The sequence below is a fragment of the Sardina pilchardus genome, chromosome 2, assembly GCF_963854185.1.
Source record: "Sardina pilchardus chromosome 2, fSarPil1.1, whole genome shotgun sequence".
NCBI lineage: Eukaryota > Metazoa > Chordata > Actinopteri > Clupeiformes > Clupeidae > Sardina > Sardina pilchardus.
The window spans coordinates 46,763,443-46,785,808 of NC_084995.1; the positions used below are offsets into that span (position 1 = coordinate 46,763,443).

General features: G+C 42.8%; 1 protein-coding gene across 1 annotated transcript in view; it reads left to right on the top strand.

The window, feature by feature from the left end:
• Positions 1-15,539, top strand: part of adcy8 (adenylate cyclase 8 (brain)) — a 70,094-nt gene extending 54,555 nt beyond the window's left edge. Inside the window, exons 14-19 of the mRNA XM_062553058.1 lie at positions 1,650-1,728; positions 6,060-6,218; positions 8,844-8,990; positions 9,730-9,822; positions 13,914-14,028; positions 14,357-15,539. Of these exons, the coding sequence (XP_062409042.1) occupies positions 1,650-1,728; positions 6,060-6,218; positions 8,844-8,990; positions 9,730-9,822; positions 13,914-14,028; positions 14,357-14,850 (1,087 nt within the window). The 3' untranslated portion in view covers positions 14,851-15,539. The remainder of the gene's footprint in view (positions 1-1,649; positions 1,729-6,059; positions 6,219-8,843; positions 8,991-9,729; positions 9,823-13,913; positions 14,029-14,356) is intronic.
• The last annotated feature ends 6,827 nt before the right edge of the window (positions 15,540-22,366 follow it).

The window sequence follows — 22,366 nt, forward strand, 5'->3', positions numbered from 1 at the left end:
AAATAAATAAATAAATGAATAACGAGACGCAATATGTGGCGGCCGGTGCTGAATCTGTGGCGCACCGCCACAAATTTGTCTATGTGTGGGAAACACTGCCTCTTCATACGCTATGATACACTACACACTCACAACAGGTACACAAACACACACACACACCCCTCTTCATAAGCTGTGATACACTACACACACACACACCAGGTACACACACACACACACACACACACACACACACACACACACACACACACACACACACAACCCTTTTCATACTCTACGATACACTACACACAACCAACAGGTTAGGTAAGGTAAGGTAATTTCATTTATATAGCGCATTTAACGTGCACTGAGTGCAACCCAAAGCGCTTTACAGAACACAGAGACAGTGCCGAAACGGAGTGGCGTAGTCGCCAGCGTACCCATGACAACACAACAAACAAATTCACAAAATAACAAGACAAGATGCCGGACGGAGTGGTGTAATCGCCAGCGTACCCGTGACACCAAGACATACAAGACAGACAAACAAATAAACAAATGTCAAATAAATAATAAAACAAACAAAAAACAGAAAAGTCCAGGTCAACTTGGTCGAATCGACTGCACTCAAGTCAGACGGCTGAGAGAAGTCCCAGGGCAATGAAGACGCACAGCTAGCCCAGTAATCAGACCAACCGAAGACGGCGCTAGGCAGGCCGTCTGGAGAGCACCAGAAGCACCGAGCAGTCTGAAGCCGTACGACTCTGCAGATCAGCATCGGTGGACCCCCGACAGCAACAGTTTGTCTCTGGCTTCCATCGTTAGCGCTGCTGCAGAGCATGACAGCTCACAGGCCAGCAGCAGCTCAGCAGTCGCGGCAGCAGCATCGCCCGCAGGTGGTAGCCAGGTCGCCCGCAGGTGGTAGCCAGGTCCTCAGCTGTCCTGACCAGACGGTGAAGTGCAGTGCTTCCTGGATGGAGGATGTGAGCCAAGCCCTTGCCAGCGGTCTTCAACCCAGCGGTCTTCGACCCAGTGGACAGTTTACTCGCCGTGGCATCAGCCAACTTGAAGTAGCAAAAATAAAGATTATAAAAGCACAAGACTAGGGACTAGCGTAAATAAAGAGTGAAAACATTAATCTAAACAAATAAATACAAAAAATGAACAGAATAAAAGGTACACACACACACGCACACACACACCCCCCTCTTCATACGCTACAATACACTACACACACACAACAGGTACACGCACACACACACCCCCCTCTTCATACGCTACAATACACTACACACACACAACAGGTACACTCACACACACACACACACACACCCCTCTTCATACGCTACGATACACTACACACACACAACAGGTACACACACACACACACACAGACCCCTCTTCATACGTTATGATACTCTACACACACACACAACAGGTACGCACACACAGACACACACACCTCTTCCTACGCTACCATACACTATACATAGACACACACACACACACATACACACACACACACCTCTTCCTACGCTGTGATACACTACACACACACACACACACAACAGGCACACACCCCTCTTCCTCCGCTATCACACAATGCACCCCACTAGCAGGTACACGCTGACCTGTGTGTGTGTGTGTGTGTGTGTGTGTTTCCTCAGGAGTTTTCTGGGCACCAAGGAAACATCGCTGCTCCTGATGGCCATGTTTCTGCTGGCAGTCTTCTACCATGGACAACAGGTGTGTGTGTGTGTGTGTGTGTGTGTGTGTGTGTGTGTGTGTACCATGGACAACAGGTGTGTGTGTGTGTGTGTGTGTGTGTGTGTGTGTACCATGGACAACAGGTGTGTGTGTGTGTGTGTGTGTGTGTGTGTGTGTACCATGGACAACAGGTGTGTGTGTGTGTGTGTGTGTGTATGTGTGTGTACCATGGACAACAGGTGTGTGTGTGTGTGTGTGTGTGTGTGTGTGTGTGTGTGTACCATGGACAACAGGTGTGTGTGTGTGTGTGTGTGTGTGTGTGTGTGTACCATGGACAACAGGTGTGTGTGTGTGTGTGTGTGTGTGTGTGTGTGTGTGTACCATGGACAACAGGTGTGTGTGTGTGTACCATGGACAACAGGTGTGTGTGTGTGTGTGTGTACCATGGACAACAGGTATGTGTGTGTGTGTGTGTGTGTGTACCATGGACAACAGGTGTGTGTGTGTGTGTGTGTGTGTACCATGGACAACAGGTATGTGTGTGTGTGTGTGTGTGTGTACCATGGACAACAGGTGTGTGTGTGTGTGTGTGTGTGTGTGTGTGTGTGTGTGTGTGTGTGTGTGTGTGTGTGTGTGTGTGTGTGTGTGTGGTGTGTGGGTTTTGGGGTGTGCATGTTGTGTCCATGTGTCTGTGTGTGTGTGTGTGTGTGTGTGTATGTTTGTGTGTGTGTGGTGTGTGTGTGTGTGTGTGTGTGTGTGTATGTTTGTGTGTGTTCCTGTGTGTGGTGTGTGTATGTGTGTGTGTGTGTGTGTGTGGTGTGCATGTGTGAGTGTGGTGTGTGTGTGTGGTGTGTGGGTTTGGGGGGGTGCATGTTGTGTCCATGTGTCTGTGTGTGTGTGTGTGTGTGTGTGTGTATGTGTGGTGTGCATGTGTGTGTGTGGTGTGGGTTTTGCGGTGTGCATGTTGTGTCCATGTATCTGTGTGTGTGCATGTGTGTGTGTGTGTGCATGCATGTGTGTGTGTGTGTGTCAAGGTCAAGGTCAAGGTTAGATGTATTGCCATATAAGCTCCTTTCAGATAGACGTTTATTTACGCAATGTTCACGGACATTTTACGGTAGTTTTTTTTTCGTTGTGCTGTCTGAATGCATATGTCCGTATATCTACTATCGGAACTTTTCCTGCTGCCGACCTAGTCATGTTTCCGTAATGTTGCCGCCACAGCTGCTATGTGAACGCAATCGCAGAAAAAATCTGCACTTGTCAGTGATGATCAAGGGAAGTATTATGTGTATTTAAAGTGCCCGATATCACTGAGCAGTTAGCCTACATCTCTCTAACACGCTGCAGATCTGTTTCGGCCTCACTCTGACCGTCACTACGGTCTAAAAAGGGATGGTGATGGTCATCCCTCGGTCTCACAGATCCATAGTTACCTTTGTAACCTACAGTAATGCAGCAAGTCCCTGGTCTCACAGATCCATAGTTACCTTCGTAACCTACGGTAATGCAGCAAGGCTACTCCCGGTGTGAAAACTACACTCGCATGCACAGCTGTCAGTGCGGCCGTATTTATTAGGCGTCATTATCTGCCCAGTGAACTAAAGCCCAATTGACGGAAATTCTACATTAGATGTGAACAACAGGTGGCCGTATACATTGCGCAAATATGCTTCATGTCTGAATGTCCGCTACCATCAGAAATGCGGTCTGAAAGTCTGAAAACGGCTATAGTGTAAGATACATAATGGGAATTCTTTGCAGCCATTTCACGTATGAATATGGTTGACAAAACAGACATTAAAATGGACATAAGACATGACAATAGAAAATAGATGCTGAGGTCGTAATGTTGATAGTGCTGATGAAGTGCAGGCAGTGGGCAGTACAAGTGCAAACAGTGCCTCAGTGCATTCAGTCCCAGAGAGAGTTGGCGCTGTGATTGGGATTGAATAGCCTGGCAGCTGTTGGGAAGAAGCTCAGGCGATGCCGGGACTTCACTGCTCTCGGGAGCCGTAGCCTTCTCCCAGAGGGGAGCATTTGGAAGAGGGCGGAGCCTGGATGTGAAGGGTCCTCCATGATCTTTCTTGCCCTCTTCAATGCCCTGGTGTTGTGGAGTAGCTCCAGGCTGATGTGCGGATCACCCGCTGCAGTTTGGCCTTGTCCTTGGCTACTGCAGCGGGGAACCATGTGATGATGGATTCGATGATGGTAGTGTAGAACCGGGTTTGTATTGACTTGGGCAACCTGTGTTTTTCTCTCTGCATGTGCGCGTGTGTGTGTGTGTGTGTGTGTACCGTGGACAACAGTTGTGTGTGCATTCGTGTGTTTCGTGTGTGTCTCTCTGCGTGTGTGTGTGTGTGTGTCCTTTGTCAGTGTGTGTTGCATCTGAGGGCACTTTTAAATTCACTCTGCTGAATTATCTTCTTTGATGCTTGAGATCAGATGCGCACACACACACACACACACACCTTTAATGAAGGTCTTTGTTGCTGTGGTGAAGTAAAATACTCAGATCTAAAAGATGAGATGTGTGTGTGTGTGTGTGTGTGTGTGTGTGCATCTCATCAGATGTAAATGATGAGATGTGTGTGTGTGTGTGTGTGTGTGTGTGTGTGTGTGTGTGTGTGTGTGTGTGTGTGTGTGTGTGTGTGTGTGTTTGTGTGTGTGTGTGCATCTCATCACATGTAAAAGATGAGGGGTGTCTTAGTATCTCTCCTACATTTTCCCTTGATGACACACACACACACACACACACACACCACACACACACACACACACACACACACACAGGGTTTATGCTAGGGTATATAATGTGCACGCCCGCATACACACACACACACACGCACACAGGGTTTATGCTATGGTATATGTTGTGCGCACACACACACACACACACACACACACATACAGAGTTTATGTTAGGATATATGTCACTCACATGCATGTAGATACACACACAATATCTTCAGGACAATTCACACACACACACACACACACTGCACTTAGTTTCTTTACCCTAATAAGGAACGCCTGTACATGAGTGTTGAGCAGCTATGCCATTTCACTATGGTATCTATGTGACAATCCTGAAAAAATAAAAAAGTACAGATGTAAGCACGCACACACACACACACACACACACACATACACACACACACACACACAGAAGTAAATGATTGCGCACATATTTAATAAATGTTGGGTGTTGTAGCATCCCCCCCTGGTGGACATGAGGCTGTTTGCACTCTGCTGATAATAAGAGCTCCCTCTAGTGGAGACGAGGCTGTTTGCACTCTGCTGATCATAAGAGCTCCCTCTGGTGGACATGAGGCTGTTTGCACTCTGCTGATCATAAGAGCTCCCTCTGGTGGAGACGAGGCTGTTTGCACTCTGCTGATAATAAGAGCTCCCTCTAGTGGAGACGAGGCTGTTTGCACTCTGCTGATCATAAGAGCTCCCTCTGGTGGAGACGAGGCTGTTTGCCCTGTTCAGACTATTGTCCTTTCTCAGACTCATGATTCAAATAATCTTTGTCATTACATTACTAAAACAATAATTTAATAATCATTATATTACTAAAATAATCATTTAATCAGAGAAGGACTGAAGGAAATGAGGTCACCTTCTCTCAGGTCTCCCACACAACCACTTTGGATCATGATGCTTGACCCCCCCCCCCCCCCCACACACACACACACACACACACACAACCACTTTTGATCATGATGCTTGACACCCCCCCCCCACACACACACACAACCACTTTGGATCATGATGCTTGACCCTGCAATCATAAAAGGTTACACGGTTGTTCTTTATGTTCAGTGGTTGGTGCTGTTAATAGGTAATCTGCTTTAGCGGTTTCACTATTTTATTGGTGTAATGCTGGTTTCTCCAGCTGATTTAATGTTGTTGTGCTAGTTTCTCCAGCTGATATAATGGTGTAGAGCTGGTTTCTCCAGCTGCATTAATGGTGTTTTGCTGATTGTTTCTCCAGCTGATTTAATGGCGTCGTGCTGGTTTCTCCAGCTGCATTCATGGTGTTGAGCTGGTTGCTCTAATGGTGTTGTGCTGGTTTCTCTGTTGTGCTGGTTTCTCCAGCTGCTCTAATGGTGTTGTGCTGGTTTCTCTGTTGTGCTGGTTTCTCTAATGTTGTTGTGCTGGTTTCTCCAGCTGCATTCATGGTGTTGTGCTGGTTGCACTAATGGTGTTGTTGTGCTGGTTTCTCCAGCTGCATTAATGGTGTTGTGCTGGTTTCTCTAATGGTGTTGTGCTGGTTTCTCCAGCTGCATTAATGGTGTTGTGCTGGTTTCTCAAGCTGCATTAATGGTGTTGTGCTGGTTTCTCTGTTGTGCTGGTTTCTCCAGCTGGAGTACACGGCGCGGCTGGACTTCCTGTGGCGTGTTCAGGCTCAGGAGGAGATCGGCGAGATGCGGGAGATCCGTGAACACAACGAGAACCTGTTGCGCAACATCCTCCCCTCACACGTCGCACGACACTTCCTGGAGAAGGACCGCGATAACGAGGTAAGAACGCCACTTCCTGGAGAAGGACCGCGATAACGAGGTAAGAACGCCACTTCCTGGAGAAGGACCGCGATAACGAGGTAAGAACGCCACTTCCTGGAGAAGGACCGCGATAACGAGGTAAGAACTGCAGCTATGCCCTCTGGGATTGCTCCTCCTATTGGTGAAATAGAAGAACTACAGCTAACCCATCTGTTGGTGAAAGCACTACTCCACCTACTGAGTAGGAACAGATGCTTTCTAATGAGGAAACAAAGAATCCTCTATAGCAGCGGTTGTGCAGTTGTAGGGGAAGAGGGAGTAGAGGAGAGAGCTCAGCTCACATCCCTGTGGTACGTGTGTGTGTGTGTGTGTGTGTGTGTGTGTGTGTGTGTGTGTGTGTGTGTGTGTGTGTGTCCTGTACAGGTGTGCAGTTGTAGGTGCAGAGGGGGTAGAGGAGAGGGCTCAGCACACATCCCTGTGGTATGTGTGTGTGTGTGTGTGTGTGTGTGTGTGTGTGTGTGTGTGTGTGTGTGTGTGTGTGTGTGTGTGTGCTGTACAGGTGTTCAGTTGTAGGGGAAGAGGGAGTAGAGGAGAGGGCTCAGCACACATCCCTGTGGTACGTGTGTGTGTGTGTGTGTGTGTGTGTGTGTGTGTGTTTTGTACAGGTGTGCAGTTGTAGGTGCAGAGGGGGTAAAGAAGAGGGCTCAGCACACATCCCTGTGGTATGTGTGTGTGTGTGTGTGTGTGTGTGTGTGTGTGTGTGTGTGTGTGTGTGTGTGTGTGCACACCAACACAATGAGAATTTCAGAGGCAAATACATAAATGATGGTCTTTGTCACTACATTCAATAAGAATAGGTAGTTTCCAAGGTAGTAGGCTATTTACACAGTTCAAGACAGTCTCAGTCCATACGCCACAGCAGAGAGAATGTCACTTCAATAAGGGCTTAGCACTTGGAGGTCCGGGGCCTTTTCAGGCACTTTGAGGCAGTCAGCTATACCTTGAGATTTTTAAGTTTTTCATCCAACTAAAAAGATCTATGCAAAAGTGGCACATATGGTTATATTCTAGAGGTCCTCCACAATAATTGTATGAGAGTAAAGTGGATATAGTGAAATTACTTTTTATTATAATTTAGTGTAAACACAACTATTTAAGGTCAAAGGTCAAAGATCAAAGGTAAAAAACACACTATAAATACTATACACACACTGTAAATGGTGTTGGCTCCATATAAGTAAAAATAACTTTCAAAAATGTTATGTAGTTTTACCACAAATTGGAAAAAAAGTCATACTAAATGGGTCACCGCTGAGTCCTCAGACTGGGACGCTGTTACTTACACATAATGATAGCTAGATGGCGCTTCGTGCACGAATCAAAACATCATAAATTCAGTTTGCACTAAGCCATTGTGTCATTCGTGTCAGACCGTGTTGATAGTCTGTGGTTGTTTCATTATGACATAGGCTACAGCACGTTTGAGTTATCTGTTCATTTATTTGTGTTGATTTGTGTTGTTTGAGGTAAAGAACTCTGGAAGAGTTAATGAACAAACCTTAAGCAAACTTTTCATAGTATTTTATTTTTTATATTTCGTTTTTACATTTTGTATGTTAGTTAGAAATGTTATTTATAGACTATTTTAAAACGGAGGCATGCGTTCTGTGATTAGGAGCCTGACCCGACGGAACCGAGGGATGAACAATTTCGACCCAACACTGGTGTTGTTGGATCTCGAGATCCGTAACACCGGCCCGCAGTTCGGGTTTGGGCAGATAATCTAAATTCTAAGATGACGCCTAACCTAGTCTGGTTTCAATAACATAGTAACTAGGATTTTATGCCGCATTTTACAGGCTACCGCGGCTCCTTTCTAAAACAATTTTCAATCATTTAGGGAGAAGCATCTTGTTCCTCGGAGGGAGGCAGATATAGAGAGCAATAGGCTATGCTGAGCAGGCATAGGCGCGAGAAGTAAAAACATGATGAGTGAAAGATGTTCTCCGTTTTGCGAATGTTGTAGGCTATGTTTGCCATGTCTGCTGAAAAGAGCTAATTTTTTTCTACATTTTAAGTTAACTTCTATGTGAATTCGTGGTTCAGCATTCACACGAAAGGGCTTCTGGCTTGTAGACAGGGGGTTGCCGGTTCGATTCCCGACCAGTCCATGGCTGAAGTTCCCTTCAGCATGGTGTCAAAAAAGTATATATTCTATTCTATTTTTTTCTATTCACACAACTATACGCACATAGGTGAATTCGAACATTTGGAAACGTTCTGCATAATGCGATCAAACATGACCCTGCTGAACAAAACAGTGTTTTGCTGGTCTAGCTGGTCAACCATCATAGGGGGGTCAAATAAGCTGGTTAACAAGCTGGTCAATCAGCAAACCACCTTTAGCTGGTCAGGCTGTTTTTTTCAGCAGGGCTGTAGTACATTTTGTTGACATCAAAGCAAGTGATCCTGATTCACAACCACCTCTGTTACATAACTGGCCAGATCAATATCCCACAAGTGTGACTGACTTGATGCTATACTACAATGAACCAGTGTTCCCTTAATTGTTTTGAGCATTGTAGATAGAGATATATGGTTGTGTGCTGTGTGTGTGTGTGTGTGTGTGTGTGTGATCTTTAGGAGCTGTATTCCCAGTCCTATGATGCAGTGGGAGTGATGTTTGCCTCCATTCCTGGCTTTGCTGATTTCTACTCCCAGACGGAGATGAACAACCAGGGAGTGGAGTGTCTGCGCCTCCTAAACGAGATCATCACCGACTTTGATGAGGTCAGTAACGTCTAGGGGTCGTAGGGGTCAGTAACGTCTAAGGGTCATAGGGGTCAGTAACGTCTAAGGGTCGTAGGGATCAGTAACGTCTAAGGGTCGTAGGGATCAGTAACGTCTAGGGGTCGTAGGGATCAGTAACGTCTAGGGGTCATAGGGATCAGTAACGTCTAAGGGTCATAGGGGTCAGTAATGTCTAGGGGTGTAAATCAGAGCCTTCATGGCGATTCGATACAATATCGATTTCTTAAGCCAACGATTAAACTATTTTTGATAATTCAGAATTCCCGATGATACAATTCGATACTCTATATTTTTATATGATATCTATTAAGTTCTAAATAAATCAACAAAAATAGAAATCATTTGCATTTTATTGCGAATACAGAAACAGTGTTCTATTCACATAATGTGTATGTTACAGCATAAACAGGGCCAAAATAGTTTTCTACCGGCCACAAAACATTTATTATTATTATTTATTAAAAAGGTGTAGAACTGATCTACATCCATCCATCTGAAGAAGCTGGTCAAGCTGTGTGGGATACAGCTGGTGTAAGATGGTCATGCTGGTGACCAGCCTGTCAAGCTTGACATTGTTGGCGTAAGAGGGTCATGCTGGTTTGCTAGAATGACCAACATCAGGGTAACGTCTAGTTTGAGATCGTCTTTGTGTTGTTCACAGTAATGATGCTCTTAACACACACACACACACACACACACACACACACACCTGTTGCAGTTGCTGGGGGAGGAGCGGTTTCAGGATGTGGAAAAGATCAAGACCATCGGCAGCACTTACATGGCCGTCTCAGGCCTGTCCCCAGAGAAACAGGTACACACACACGCTCTCTCACACACACACACACACACACACACACACACACGCTCTCACTCTCACACACACACACACACACACACACACACACACACACACACACACACACACGCACACACGCTCACACACACACACACACACACACACACACACACACACACACACACACACACACACACACACAAACACACACACACACACACACACCTGTAGTACCTGTACTATTAAAAAAACAAAAGTTTGCAATAAGCTTGCAAGAATAGCAACAGGCTATTATTTATGAAAAAATACTTTTAAGATGTCGAGGGCTGAGAAGCAGTGACATTTCACCAACTTTACAGGAGAGCCAAAACAAATCTATATGTTCACAGTTAAAGACCTTTGCTTTTTGTTCAATAACTTTATATTTAGAAATATTTTACTTCTATAATTTTGTCAGTTAGAAAGAACTCCTCAAGAGCTTTCAGGTGATATGTGACCCTCCACGGCGAAATCAGTCACATTGTTAAAATTTTCAAAATTACAGTTATTACGTTTTCTCAAAATGGCAAAATCAACCTTCAAAACGATACCTATATCTAATGAATTGAACGTCATATTACTGAAATATAAACATTCAAAGGAGTTGAGTTCATCCTGTCATGCCAAGACAGAAACGGAGAAATCTGCCTCTGAAGTTAACTGTCGGCTCAACCCTCACAAACGCTTTGTAAGGTCGCCGCTATTTTAAGATTTACGATACTTACTTGTAAATGTAACGACACAGCACGCGGATAGCTTGGTGGTTGTCAATGAGTGCATTTACCGTAAATATTAGAATAGAACGGTAAAAACGAGACGCCTCTAACTTCCTGCTGGAATTGAATTTCTCACCTCAAGAAACTCACGTTTTTAGACTAGAAAAGGTACGTTTATCAGCAAAATGTATTCACGGCTGTACAGTGTAGACCTCCCACTGTTTCAAAACACACAACAAAAAAATCCACGATTTTAGCAAGTAACATAAATGGTAATTTTTCTCGGAAACGCCTGTTGCGACAAGCGACTGGTTTTGCCGTGGAGTCACATATTATATAACTCAATTTTGACCAAAATGTCCCTTTGCTTCTCAGCCCTCGATGTGTGGAAGTGTTTCAGTGGTATGTTCTGCAGTGTGATACAAACAGTTAAGGGACACACACACACACACAGGGGAGGTCATCTATGCGCGCGCACACACACACACACAGAGGAGGCCATCTATTCACACACATACACACACACACACACACACACATGCGCTCACACATACGGATACACAGGTATAGACATTACATTACATTTAGCAGACACTTTAGCAAGACAAACTGAGGAGATAATACAGCCATTCTCTGTTTTTGCTCTCTTTTTTTTTATAATTATATTTATTTGATTTTATACGTGTAACAGAAATTGCTTATACCAGTACAGACATATTATCTTGTTAGACATATCAATATACAGTCCTACTAGGTATTCACATTCTGTTACTCACAGTTATTCCCCACAATCATTCATACTCACACACATTCACCCATACATACCTACTGTAGAACACGCATTCACCATTATTCATACTCACACACATTCACCCATACATAAAACACCCTCACACCATACACCCTCCATACATACTCCCTACTCACACCTTGGCTGCCCTTCCACATATGGCACACCTTCACATACACACCAACATACACACAGACACACATACACAGTCTGACAAACATCTGTTCACACTAACATCACTACACTCACACATCGTTCTCCATAAGGTTCTCCCATGTGGTCTAAATACTTGTCCAACATTTGATTATAAAGAGTCATATATGTCCTGCCATACCCTATTAAATTGTTCTTTTTTATTTCTGTCCTCACAAATTGCTTTTTCTATATTTAAATAATATTTCATCAATCCCTTCCATGTCTGCATGGAAGGGGCCTGTATATCTTTCCAACATTTTAAAATAATTTTTTTATATACCAAGGAGGAAAATAGAATCTGCCATCCTATGGGATACTTCAGATTTTCTGTTCTCTGCAAAATACACTGTGCTGATGTTAACTTCGACTCAATTTTGCAGGTGTCGTTCAAAAACTTTTGAATTTCCAGCCAACCCAGTTTAATTTTTTCACAATCCCAGAAAGCATGTATAAGAGTTTCCTCATGAGAACCACATTTTACACACAGAGCAGAAGAGGATGGGTCAAACTTATGTATTTTAGATTTTGTGTAGTAAGTTCTTGTCATAAGTTTAAATTGGATAAGCCGTAGGTTTTCGTTGGTGGTGACCTTATTGGTTAGGTTTAGGCTTTCCTTCCATTTTATATGGGTATCTGTGATATTAAGGTCTTTATTCCAAGCTTCATATATTTTATTTAATGAGTAGCTACCCACCTGTGCCTCAATCAAACATTTATAAACATTACCAATTAGTTTCTTTTTCACTCCAGTATTCATAAAAATCTTCTCTACTGTTATTAATTCAGCCTTATAATTAAGCTCAACATTCTGTAATAGCCAGTTTTTTAGTTGTAAATATCTAAATGTTTCATTATATGTTAAGTTAAATTCATTTCTGAGCTGTTCAAAAGTCAGGATCTTGTTTTGGAATATAATATCTGAAACCATACATATACCTCCCTGAATCCATGATTGCCATTCCAGTTTTTCACTTTGAATAGTGATGGATGGATTGTTCCACAGGTGTGTATTCCTGGGTAGACTAATATGCACTCCTATGATGTTTTTAATCTTTTTCCATGCCCCCAGTGTGCTGTTAATTACAAAATTAGAGCTTCTGATTTTACGTTTTGAAAACATAGCTAAAAATAAATTATCTGGCCTAAGTTGGTAATCTTCTATTTTTATCCAAGGCTCTACTTCTGATCTATTAATTACAGAGTCAATGTAGAAGGCTTGAGCTGCATAGTAATACAGTTCAATATTTGGGAAATTCAGGCCTCCTTCACCTCTAGAATTTTGGAGAAGTTTCCAACTTAATCGGTGGGCTTTATTAGACCAAATAAATGAACTAAACAGCCTGTTAACCTTCTTAAAAAAGTCTTTTGGTGGTATCACTGATACTGTTTGGAAGATAAACAGAAATTTGGGCAGCCATACCATTTTAATCAAGTTTATTCTTCCAATCAGATTTATTGGCAAATTTGCCCACTTATCCTAACTTTAAGATCTTTAATCAGAGTAACATAGTTATCCTTATATAGTACTGTTTTATCAGGACTTATATAACATCCTAGGTACTTAATCCTTCTTTTTTGCCATTTAAACTGAGTAAAAGACTCTTGTGAAGGCTCTAGTATTGATAAAAGTTCAGTTTTCCCCATATTCATTTTGTAACCAGAGACTTTAGAAAATTGCTCCAGAAGACTCAGCACATGCGGGATTGATTTTTCAACATTAGTTAGATATAGCATAAGGTCATCTGCATACAGGTTTAGCTTGTAGCACTCTCCACCTATACATATGCCAGTTACCTCTTCTGTCTGTCGGATCTTCTGAGCCAAAGGTTCAATGGCTAGGGCGAAGAGTATTGGTGATAGTGGACATCCCTGTCTCGTTCCTCTTGTTATGTGGATGGCCTCCGATAGGATCCCATTGCAGTAAACATTTGCTGTTGGTGCCTTATATATCGCTTGAATCAGTTGTATTATTTCATGTGGAAAGTCGTATGCATTTAACACCTCATATAGATAACTCCATTCAAGGCGATCAAATGCCTTTTCGGCATCTATAGCCATTAATGTTGGATCTATTTTTTCTTTTTTAGCAAATTGTGTTATTGAAATACATGTTCTAACATTTGTTTTTAAATTCCTACCTTGTATAAATCCTGCTTGGTTATAATGGATAATAGATGGGAGCACTTTAGCCATTCTGTTGTTTAAGATCTTCGTAATAATTTTATTATCACAGTTTATCAAACTTATAGGTCTGAAATCTGATGGAGCTTTACATTCCTGTTTTTGCTCTCTTTGTGTGAATGTGTGTGTGTATGCACGCACGTGTGTGTGTGTGTGTGTGTGTGTGTATATGTGTGTGTCTGCAGCAGTGTGAGGATCGTTGGGGTCATCTGTGTGCTTTGGCAGACTTTGCTTTAGCACTGAAAGAGAGCATCCAGGAGATCAACACACACTCCTTCAACAACTTCCAGCTGCGCATCGGTGAGCCACACTCACACTCACGCAAACACACACACACACACTTCTGTGAGCCTCACTCACACACACACACACACTTCTGTGAGTCTCAGTTACACATGCACACGTACACACGTACACGTACACACACACACACACACACACGTACACACACACACACGTACACACACACACACACACACACACACACACACACACACACACACACACACACACACACACACACACACACACACACACACACACACACACACACACACACACGTACACACACACGCACACACACACACTTGTGAGCCCTAATATGCTGCTGTGTGTGCACACCTGGCAGGCATGGCCCATGGCTCTGTGGTTGCCGGGGTGATCGGTGCCAAGAAGCCGCAGTACGATATCTGGGGCAAGACGGTGAACCTGGCGAGCCGCATGGACAGCACGGGCGTGAGTGGGAGCGTGCAGCTGCCGCACGACACCTTCCTGATCCTGAGTCAGCGCGGCTTCGCCTTCCAGCGGCGCGGCCCCGTGCACGTGCGCGGCATCAGCGAGCAGGAGGGCCCCGTGTGCACGCACTTCCTGACGGGCCGCCAGCAGCCCTGCCGCCCCGGCCTGCAGCCGCGCCGCGCCACCGGTCAGTTCTCGCTGCCCGCCGTGGTGCTGGCCCTCGTGCAGTCGCTCAACCGCCAGAAGCACAAGCACATCCTCACCGACAACAATGCCACAGGCATCATGAAGGGCACCTACGCACACCGCAGGACCCTGCTGTCCCCCACGCCAGCTCCGCCTGACTCAAACCACACTGAGGACCCCAACAAGAATGAGCTGGCCTAAAGATCGCCAGAATAAAAAAACATCCACTCAAGAATGAGCTGGCCTAAAGATCGCCAGAATAAAAAAAACATCCACTCAAAAATGAGCTGGCCTAAAGATCGCCAGAATAAAAAAACATCCACCCTGGTTGGCTGATCTTACACTACCCTTGGCAAGAGTCTCAATAAAAGACTGCAGAGTTTGGATAGTACTGAGGTTGTTTTAGCAAGAGACTGTCTCAATAAAAGACTGCAGAGTTTGGTACCGTGGTTGCTATAGACACCACCACATAACACATGGGCACCCAGAAGGTAAATGAACTGGGGGTCCTGCTAGGGGGCTGCCTGAATGAACACAGTTTTCCTTTCCAAGTAAAAGCAAAAATACACTAAAAATAGACTGACAGTGTAGCTCTTGAGACGATCTTAACAAAGAAGCTGAGGTCTTAGACTACCCGAGTAAAAAGCATTTCTGAAGACTGTCTGAACAGACTGAGTGGTCTGTTTTGTCACAATAGGGTTAGTGACACTAGACTGAATAAGATAGTTATAGAGACTGGCCTCAAGAATGCCTGAGTAAAAAGACTGAGTTGACCTAGAAAATGCCTGAATAAAAAACTACGGCTTACTGACATTTTTCTTGCCATCTTTCTTTTTGTATTTCTTTTGTATTTTGGTGAAAAAAAATAAATGATTTATTTTTTTTATAAATTACTGCGTCTGTGGTTAATTTTCATCATACACTTCTATTCCGCTATAGTGATCACACATAGTCTCTAACACTGGAGACATAAAGAGATTACATTACATTACATTACAGGAGATATGAAGAGATTACATTACATTACATTACTGGAGATATGAAGAGATTACATTACATTACATTACTGGAGATATGAAGAGATTACATTACATTACATTACTGGAGATATGAAGAGATTACATTACATTACATTACATTACATTACTGGAGATATGAAGAGATTACATTACATTACATTACTGGAGTTATGAAGAGATTACATTACATTACTGGAGACATGAAGAGATTACATTACATTACATTACTGGAGTTATGAAGAGATTACATTACAGGAGACATGAAGAGATTACATTACATTACATTACTGGAGATATGAAGAGATTACATTACAGGAGACATAAAGAGGTGACCTATTACTGTAGAAACAGAGATGCAGATACATAATCTCAACTACTGGAGACACAATCTATCACACTAGAAACACAGAGACATAATTTATTACACCAGAAAAACAATCAAAATCTGTTAAATCAGACACACACAGATGAACGCAGGGACACAAATATTACAGATGCAATACAATGCATACATACACTAATGGACCACTGTATAAGTATAATACTTAGTTCGTATGGGTGTAAATAACATGTGATATTGATATGTGGCGGCTGCCAATAACAACGTCTTTGATAAGTGGAGGCTGCATAAGTACAGTGGGTACGGATTGAGAATGCACCTTTTGCCGCTGCAGTCCCGAAGAGATCCCGTAGGCTGTCCAGACGATTTTTTTTCGAGGCTAAGGCAATGTACCCAAACAACCACCAGGTGGCAGAAAGTTTCAACCCGCATTTCAACTGCATTTAATGACGAAGACCGCATATCTGTCAATAGTCGACTCCTTTAACCCTCTAACCGCCCGGGTTTTTTTTTTATTTTTGCATAACAATTTCAAAAGGCCATGGCTTGAAAGTGGTCAGAGATAAAGTCCTACTGTAAATGTGAAAATCATTGAGTATGAACTAAAGTTTATGAAGGGAGTAAATTTACTCATCGAATTGGCATATAATGACGTCACAGGATGGCAATAGCGTCAAATTATGCACATTTCAGTAAATACTGGTTGTTGAACACATTTGAGCAGTTTTACTTTGATTTTTGTAATTTCTCCGACATAACAAACAAACAGGACCACAGCCAAATGTAAACCAACAATAGTAAACTATTAGTATTACCACAATCCCTATGTTACTATACAATAAAGTAGCCTGGTCAAATCAGTTCCTATCGCGGATGACTTTGTAGTTCTTCAGAGCCCTATTTTTACTAGCCCTGCTGTCTGTACCGTGTCAATTACAGACACTATCATCATGATTATCACTGGCACCGAGCACACCATGCTTATTTGAACCCTTTGGTCAACATTGCTGCAGGTAAACACTGACGTACACACGCAAAGACGCACCTCAAAGACGCATCTTGACTGTCACTGCCAATGGACGACCGATCATAATCTCCAAAAGGCAGATATTCTCCTTCAAAATCAGAGTAGGTGACTTACAGACCCAAGACTTCATAACACACGACTTTGTTTTTTAACATTTGCCGCTTTTCTGCTTCAATTTGTGTAACGCGATCGCGCATTTAATCATTAAAATGAAGGTGATGACTGGCGAAATTAATCAAACGACGTTTCAATAAACCATTGTTGAAATGAATGAAAATTTTTTTAGAAATCGCCTATAGGCCTATCAGGAGGAAATAGCCTTCAATTCAACCTGAAAGACTCGATAGGCAACCTTAGATTAATTCATTAAGTCATTGCGGTTACAAGACCGCATTTCCGTGAATAGGCTATAGTTGTCAAGGTGAAGACGAAAGAGATGGACAAGATGGACATTAGGCTACATTTATATGCTAGGCCTACTTAGAAACGGAGACATGCGTTCATTTTAACTGGGGATGCTGGGTACATGTACCCAGCACAGATTTTGTACCCACCACTTTTGACAACTGAAAATAAAATGTATTTAACAGAAATCTCAGTAACACTCCATAATAAGGGTCCTTAATAAATAGCAAACTAGCCCTTAATAAAAAGCTAACTAACCTATTGTTAATATTTGTTAATAATTACTAAAATATCTATTTGCCACAAGTTAATGTTATTTTCATCATTAATTAAATATTAGTTGTTTGCATAAAATCTGTAGCCTAATGTTTTAACAAATAGAAAACAATCTATTATCTAATATTCTATTAATGTGTTAATAGTTACCTAAAGGTCTTTTTGGCACTAATTAACAGTTATTTCTACATAATTAGAATGTTAAATGTTTATTTACACTATATGTTAATATTAGAATTTAAAAGACTGAAATGAAGTTGCCAACTTCAAACGAGTTGCAAGAGCTGACACTTTAGTAGCCTACAGTGAAACGACTGGTAGGATAGCTTATAGCCTTCATATTATCTACACTAATGCAGGTTAAAAGTAGGCCATAGGCTATACAGTAGACTTAGACACCATTGGAATACGGAATACAATCTCAAACAACACCAATCAACGATGATGCAGCAACAGGTAGGATATCTAGCAAATGTAACGTTAGCTTACAGTAGGATATTTTATGTAGGCTATATTACAGGATGAGCTAGTATGTTCTTCGAAGTGTCTCCAGGTGTGTGATTGTCCTAATAGGAATGTACAATAAGCTGAACAAAGGTTTTTAATTTGTGAATGATACCGAAAGCTTTAAATGATTGCCTGGCTGGCAAGTCCCTATAGCTGAAACGACTAGCTTGCTGACAAACAAACGTGAAAATGATAGCAATGCAGTTTGTGCTAAAAACGACTGTGAGAAGAAGGCTTGAACCTAAATTAGGCCGGGAGCCAGGTCCACCCCTCAGGATGTTTTTTGCTACCTTTTTTTCACTATTATTTCCTATTATCTTATACCTTGAGCCATCACAAGATGGTAATGACCACCCCCAACTCGGCCCCGTTTGGTCTCAGGAGCCAAAAAACACCCTTTTTGGGAAAAGCTTTAGGCGGAATGACATAATTGTGAATATTAAGGTACTGGAGCTACATAAATGGTCATATAACCCTATAATTTAGCATGGTGTATCCTGACACTTAGGGGTAACTACCAAAAAAAGATTTTGGGGATTGCTGCCTTTTTGCTGTCAAATATCACCCTCAACATACCCCAAAAGACAAAAATATGTCTGTCCGCCTGACAATTTGTCATCAAAACTGATCATTTTCAAGCATTTTATTATACATATCACTGCCTCAAATGTACACAAAAAACTTCCCAAGTTTATAAGCTTCAATTTAAATCCAAGTTGACCTTTCTATCTAGAGGATTACAGCTGGTATGACCAAAGTTCTCCACTATGCATAAAATCGGAGAAAACAGAACTTTCAAGCATTACCATTCCAAATGGGATTAAGCATATTAAACATATTTTTAAAAGAGTAAACAAATGTGAGTTCTACTCTAGTACATATGAGCACTGGTCAGAGCATCTGTGTGTGTGTGTGTGTGTGTGTGTGTGTGTGTGTGTGTGTGTGTGTGTGTGTGTGTGTGTCCAGTGTAGTTATGCTCTGGGCATGCAGTCCGGCTGTATCTCTGATGACCTGTTTACAGCCACGTCCATTTTCACTGATGGCTGCTTGCTCACCTCTGACCTCTTTGGATCACCAGAAATGACAACACTGTATAGTAGCTACCATGGAAGTCAGAAAGAGAGAGTATTCAATACGCTAGTCAGCCGTGTGATCAGTTAATGATGATGGTTGTTCAGTGACGATTGATTAAGACAGTTGAGAATCCTCTTACGAGCTTTAGAACCTGATGTGGTGGTTGTCTGGCTATGGGCTAACATGCAGCAGCAAGTAGCCTGGGTGCCAGCCGAACTTAGCCCCGGCCACAACATTTAAGGTTTGGAAGTTCGGTCTGGCATTGCTCCATTGTGGCGCAACTATGCTTGAACCAGAGCTGTGCAGACCAATCAAATTGTCAGGGTGGGCTTTATATGACGATAGAGAAATGATTAACAGTAACGTACTCAACCACTTCACCAAAGAGCGCGTTGGTTGACTTGGTTGTAGGTCTATCCAATTGAGTGAAGAGGCATTTTTTTTCCTGGTTCAGTTGAAACATACCCCATAATTACAGCCCAGTAGCCTAGAAATCTAGATGCCCCTAGCGGCAGCAAATGTAATTTGGCTGGCGGGGCAGTCTAGGCACGATCCATAGAGCCAGGGAGCTGAGAACCCGAAGCACCAGCGGGCCAATCACAGCGTGTATAGAGTCGGTGGGTGGGCTTAACATTATGGTGACTGACAAGCGATCAGAAGTTGTGATGGTAACGCATCCTGTTATTTGAAAACAAGAACATGATTCGTTTAGCGTTATCCTATTGCGTGGAGAGGGAAGGTTACGCATCCTGCTACTTGAAAACAAGAAGATGATTCGTTTAGCGTTATCCTATTACGGGGAGGGAATTTGAAAGACAACTGTTTATCCCACCCCTCCGATTGAGCCCTGTCTACGGTGAGTGTCCAGACCCTACATCTTGATGTGGGTCTGGCTCGTTAGGCTAACAGCCCAGTGGAGCAGTATCAGACTCAAATTCTGACTAGAATTTGGAGTATGACAACGTCAGGCTAAGCATCAAGACAAGTTGTGGGTTAAAATCAGGCCTGCCACCATTGTGCCCTTGAGCAGGGCACTTAACCTATTAGTTGCTCTGGGGAGACTATCCATTGTAATAATATGTACAGTAAAAGTGTAAAAATTAGTATATAAGTATAAATGAGGAAGTTTCCCCATGCATTAAGGCTTATTAATGAACGTTTCAGTAAATTTACTTTCCTTGTAGAATCCTTATACTGTACTCCTTGCAGAATCCTGTGGTGGTCTTAAAAGTTAAAGGGTCGTTTAGCTGAAAGTCACAAACAAGCACAGTCAGGGCAAGTAAGCAAAATTCAGGGATTCTATAAAGCAGTCTCTTAGATTTTCTGAGTAGAAATGAAACCAAAATAACTTTTTAGATCCAAGTGCTTGTAGCGGGCAGTCCTAAGCTACATAAGAAGCCAACAGTGATGGAGCTCAACAACTACCGACCGTTGGCACTCACTTCAGTCATCATGAGGTGCTTGGAGCGGGCAGTCCTAAGCTAGTCCTAATCAGACGCCGGCTCCCCACCACCCTCCCTACCAGTGTGCCTATCGCAAGAACAGGTCCATGGGTGATGCAATTTCATCTGCCCTCCACTTTGCTCCTAAACACCTGGAACAATGCAACCAGTGCCGTCACTCCCACCATGCGCATCATGCACTGTGCTTAAGGCACCAAAGGACAGAGGGGCCATCCAAATATAGCCAATAAATAGTAGCCTAGCTTTACTGCAAACTGTGCTTCTCTCCTCCTCGATAACGTTTACAATGTCAAAATACACCAACACCATGGTACATTCAAGGATGATACTGTACTTTTGGGGTTCTCTCAATCTCCACCACATATAGCAGATCTAACTTTACTTACTTCACTTAAATGCAGGAGAGAGGCAACGAGAGTGGCAGACTCCAGCTGAATTATCATTGTGTATCTCCTTTTAAATAAGGAAATCATGAAGTCAACAAAGAGAGATTGTTGTTTGTGAGGTTATCTGGGTCCTATAGGTCCTACTGATAGGCCTACTGATCATTTTTAAACTCAGATTGGTGAAAGGGCTCTTTAACATAGGCTGCAATCAATGTGATTTGGGACATGGACAAGAATATAAAGACTAGTCTACTACTTTTCCTTTGAAGAATGGAATTGATGAGTTTCGCACTTCCATTCAAATAGCTAGGTGGCTACCACCAGGCTTCACTTTTTATTTGAAACACAAAGCAACTCACATAGGCTCCAAAATGGCCAGCAGCGGCACTGAATGCAACACCCATGTGAGGATGCTGTTTATTGACTTTGGCTCTGCGTTTAACCCTCCTGTTGTGTTCGTTTCATGTTTACTATTTTTATGCATCCGTCATAAATGGCTGCTGCATTATACTGTAACTGGTTATAAATCCATAGTGATAAGCTACATATATTATCATCTAATGTTGTGATAGCTCTTTGTATCAATTTATATTCTGTTGAATAGTACCTGTTTTGAACTTGACCTGAGCTCATGCAAGTCAGAAAGCAGAACATTATATTGGGGAAAGGTTCCAGTGGGGGCTGGCAGAGAAGCGAAGGGGGGGAGTGATGGTGTGTTTGTGTGTGTGTTTTAATGTACAGAAGCACACAAACAGACCATCTGATCAATAGACATGCGCCTGGATTCAATTTTATACACTGACCATTTTCTCACCCATTCATTTCTAATAGCTGGTCATTTTTGACCGGGAATACACACGGGTGTTCTAAAGTTAAATTAAACACGCAAATTGTAATGCAAATGATCAAAATTTGTTTTATGTGTTCAGATGCCCTGCAAGTCATGGAGCCTCATGGGAGTCAGAATAAGTTATCAATATTTTTTAAAGAAAATAATTGTCAATCAGTCACATGCGAACACAACAGGAGGGTTAACACAATCATCCCGATGAAGCTGATTGGGCAGCTTGGCTTGCTGGGTCTCAACACCTCCATTTGCAACTGCATCCTGGATGTCCTGATGGAGAGGCCCCAGACAGTTCAGTTCAGATTGTCAGCACCAGCTCCAGAACCATCACACTGAACCCTGGTGCGTGCTCACTCCTCTACTCTTTACTCTC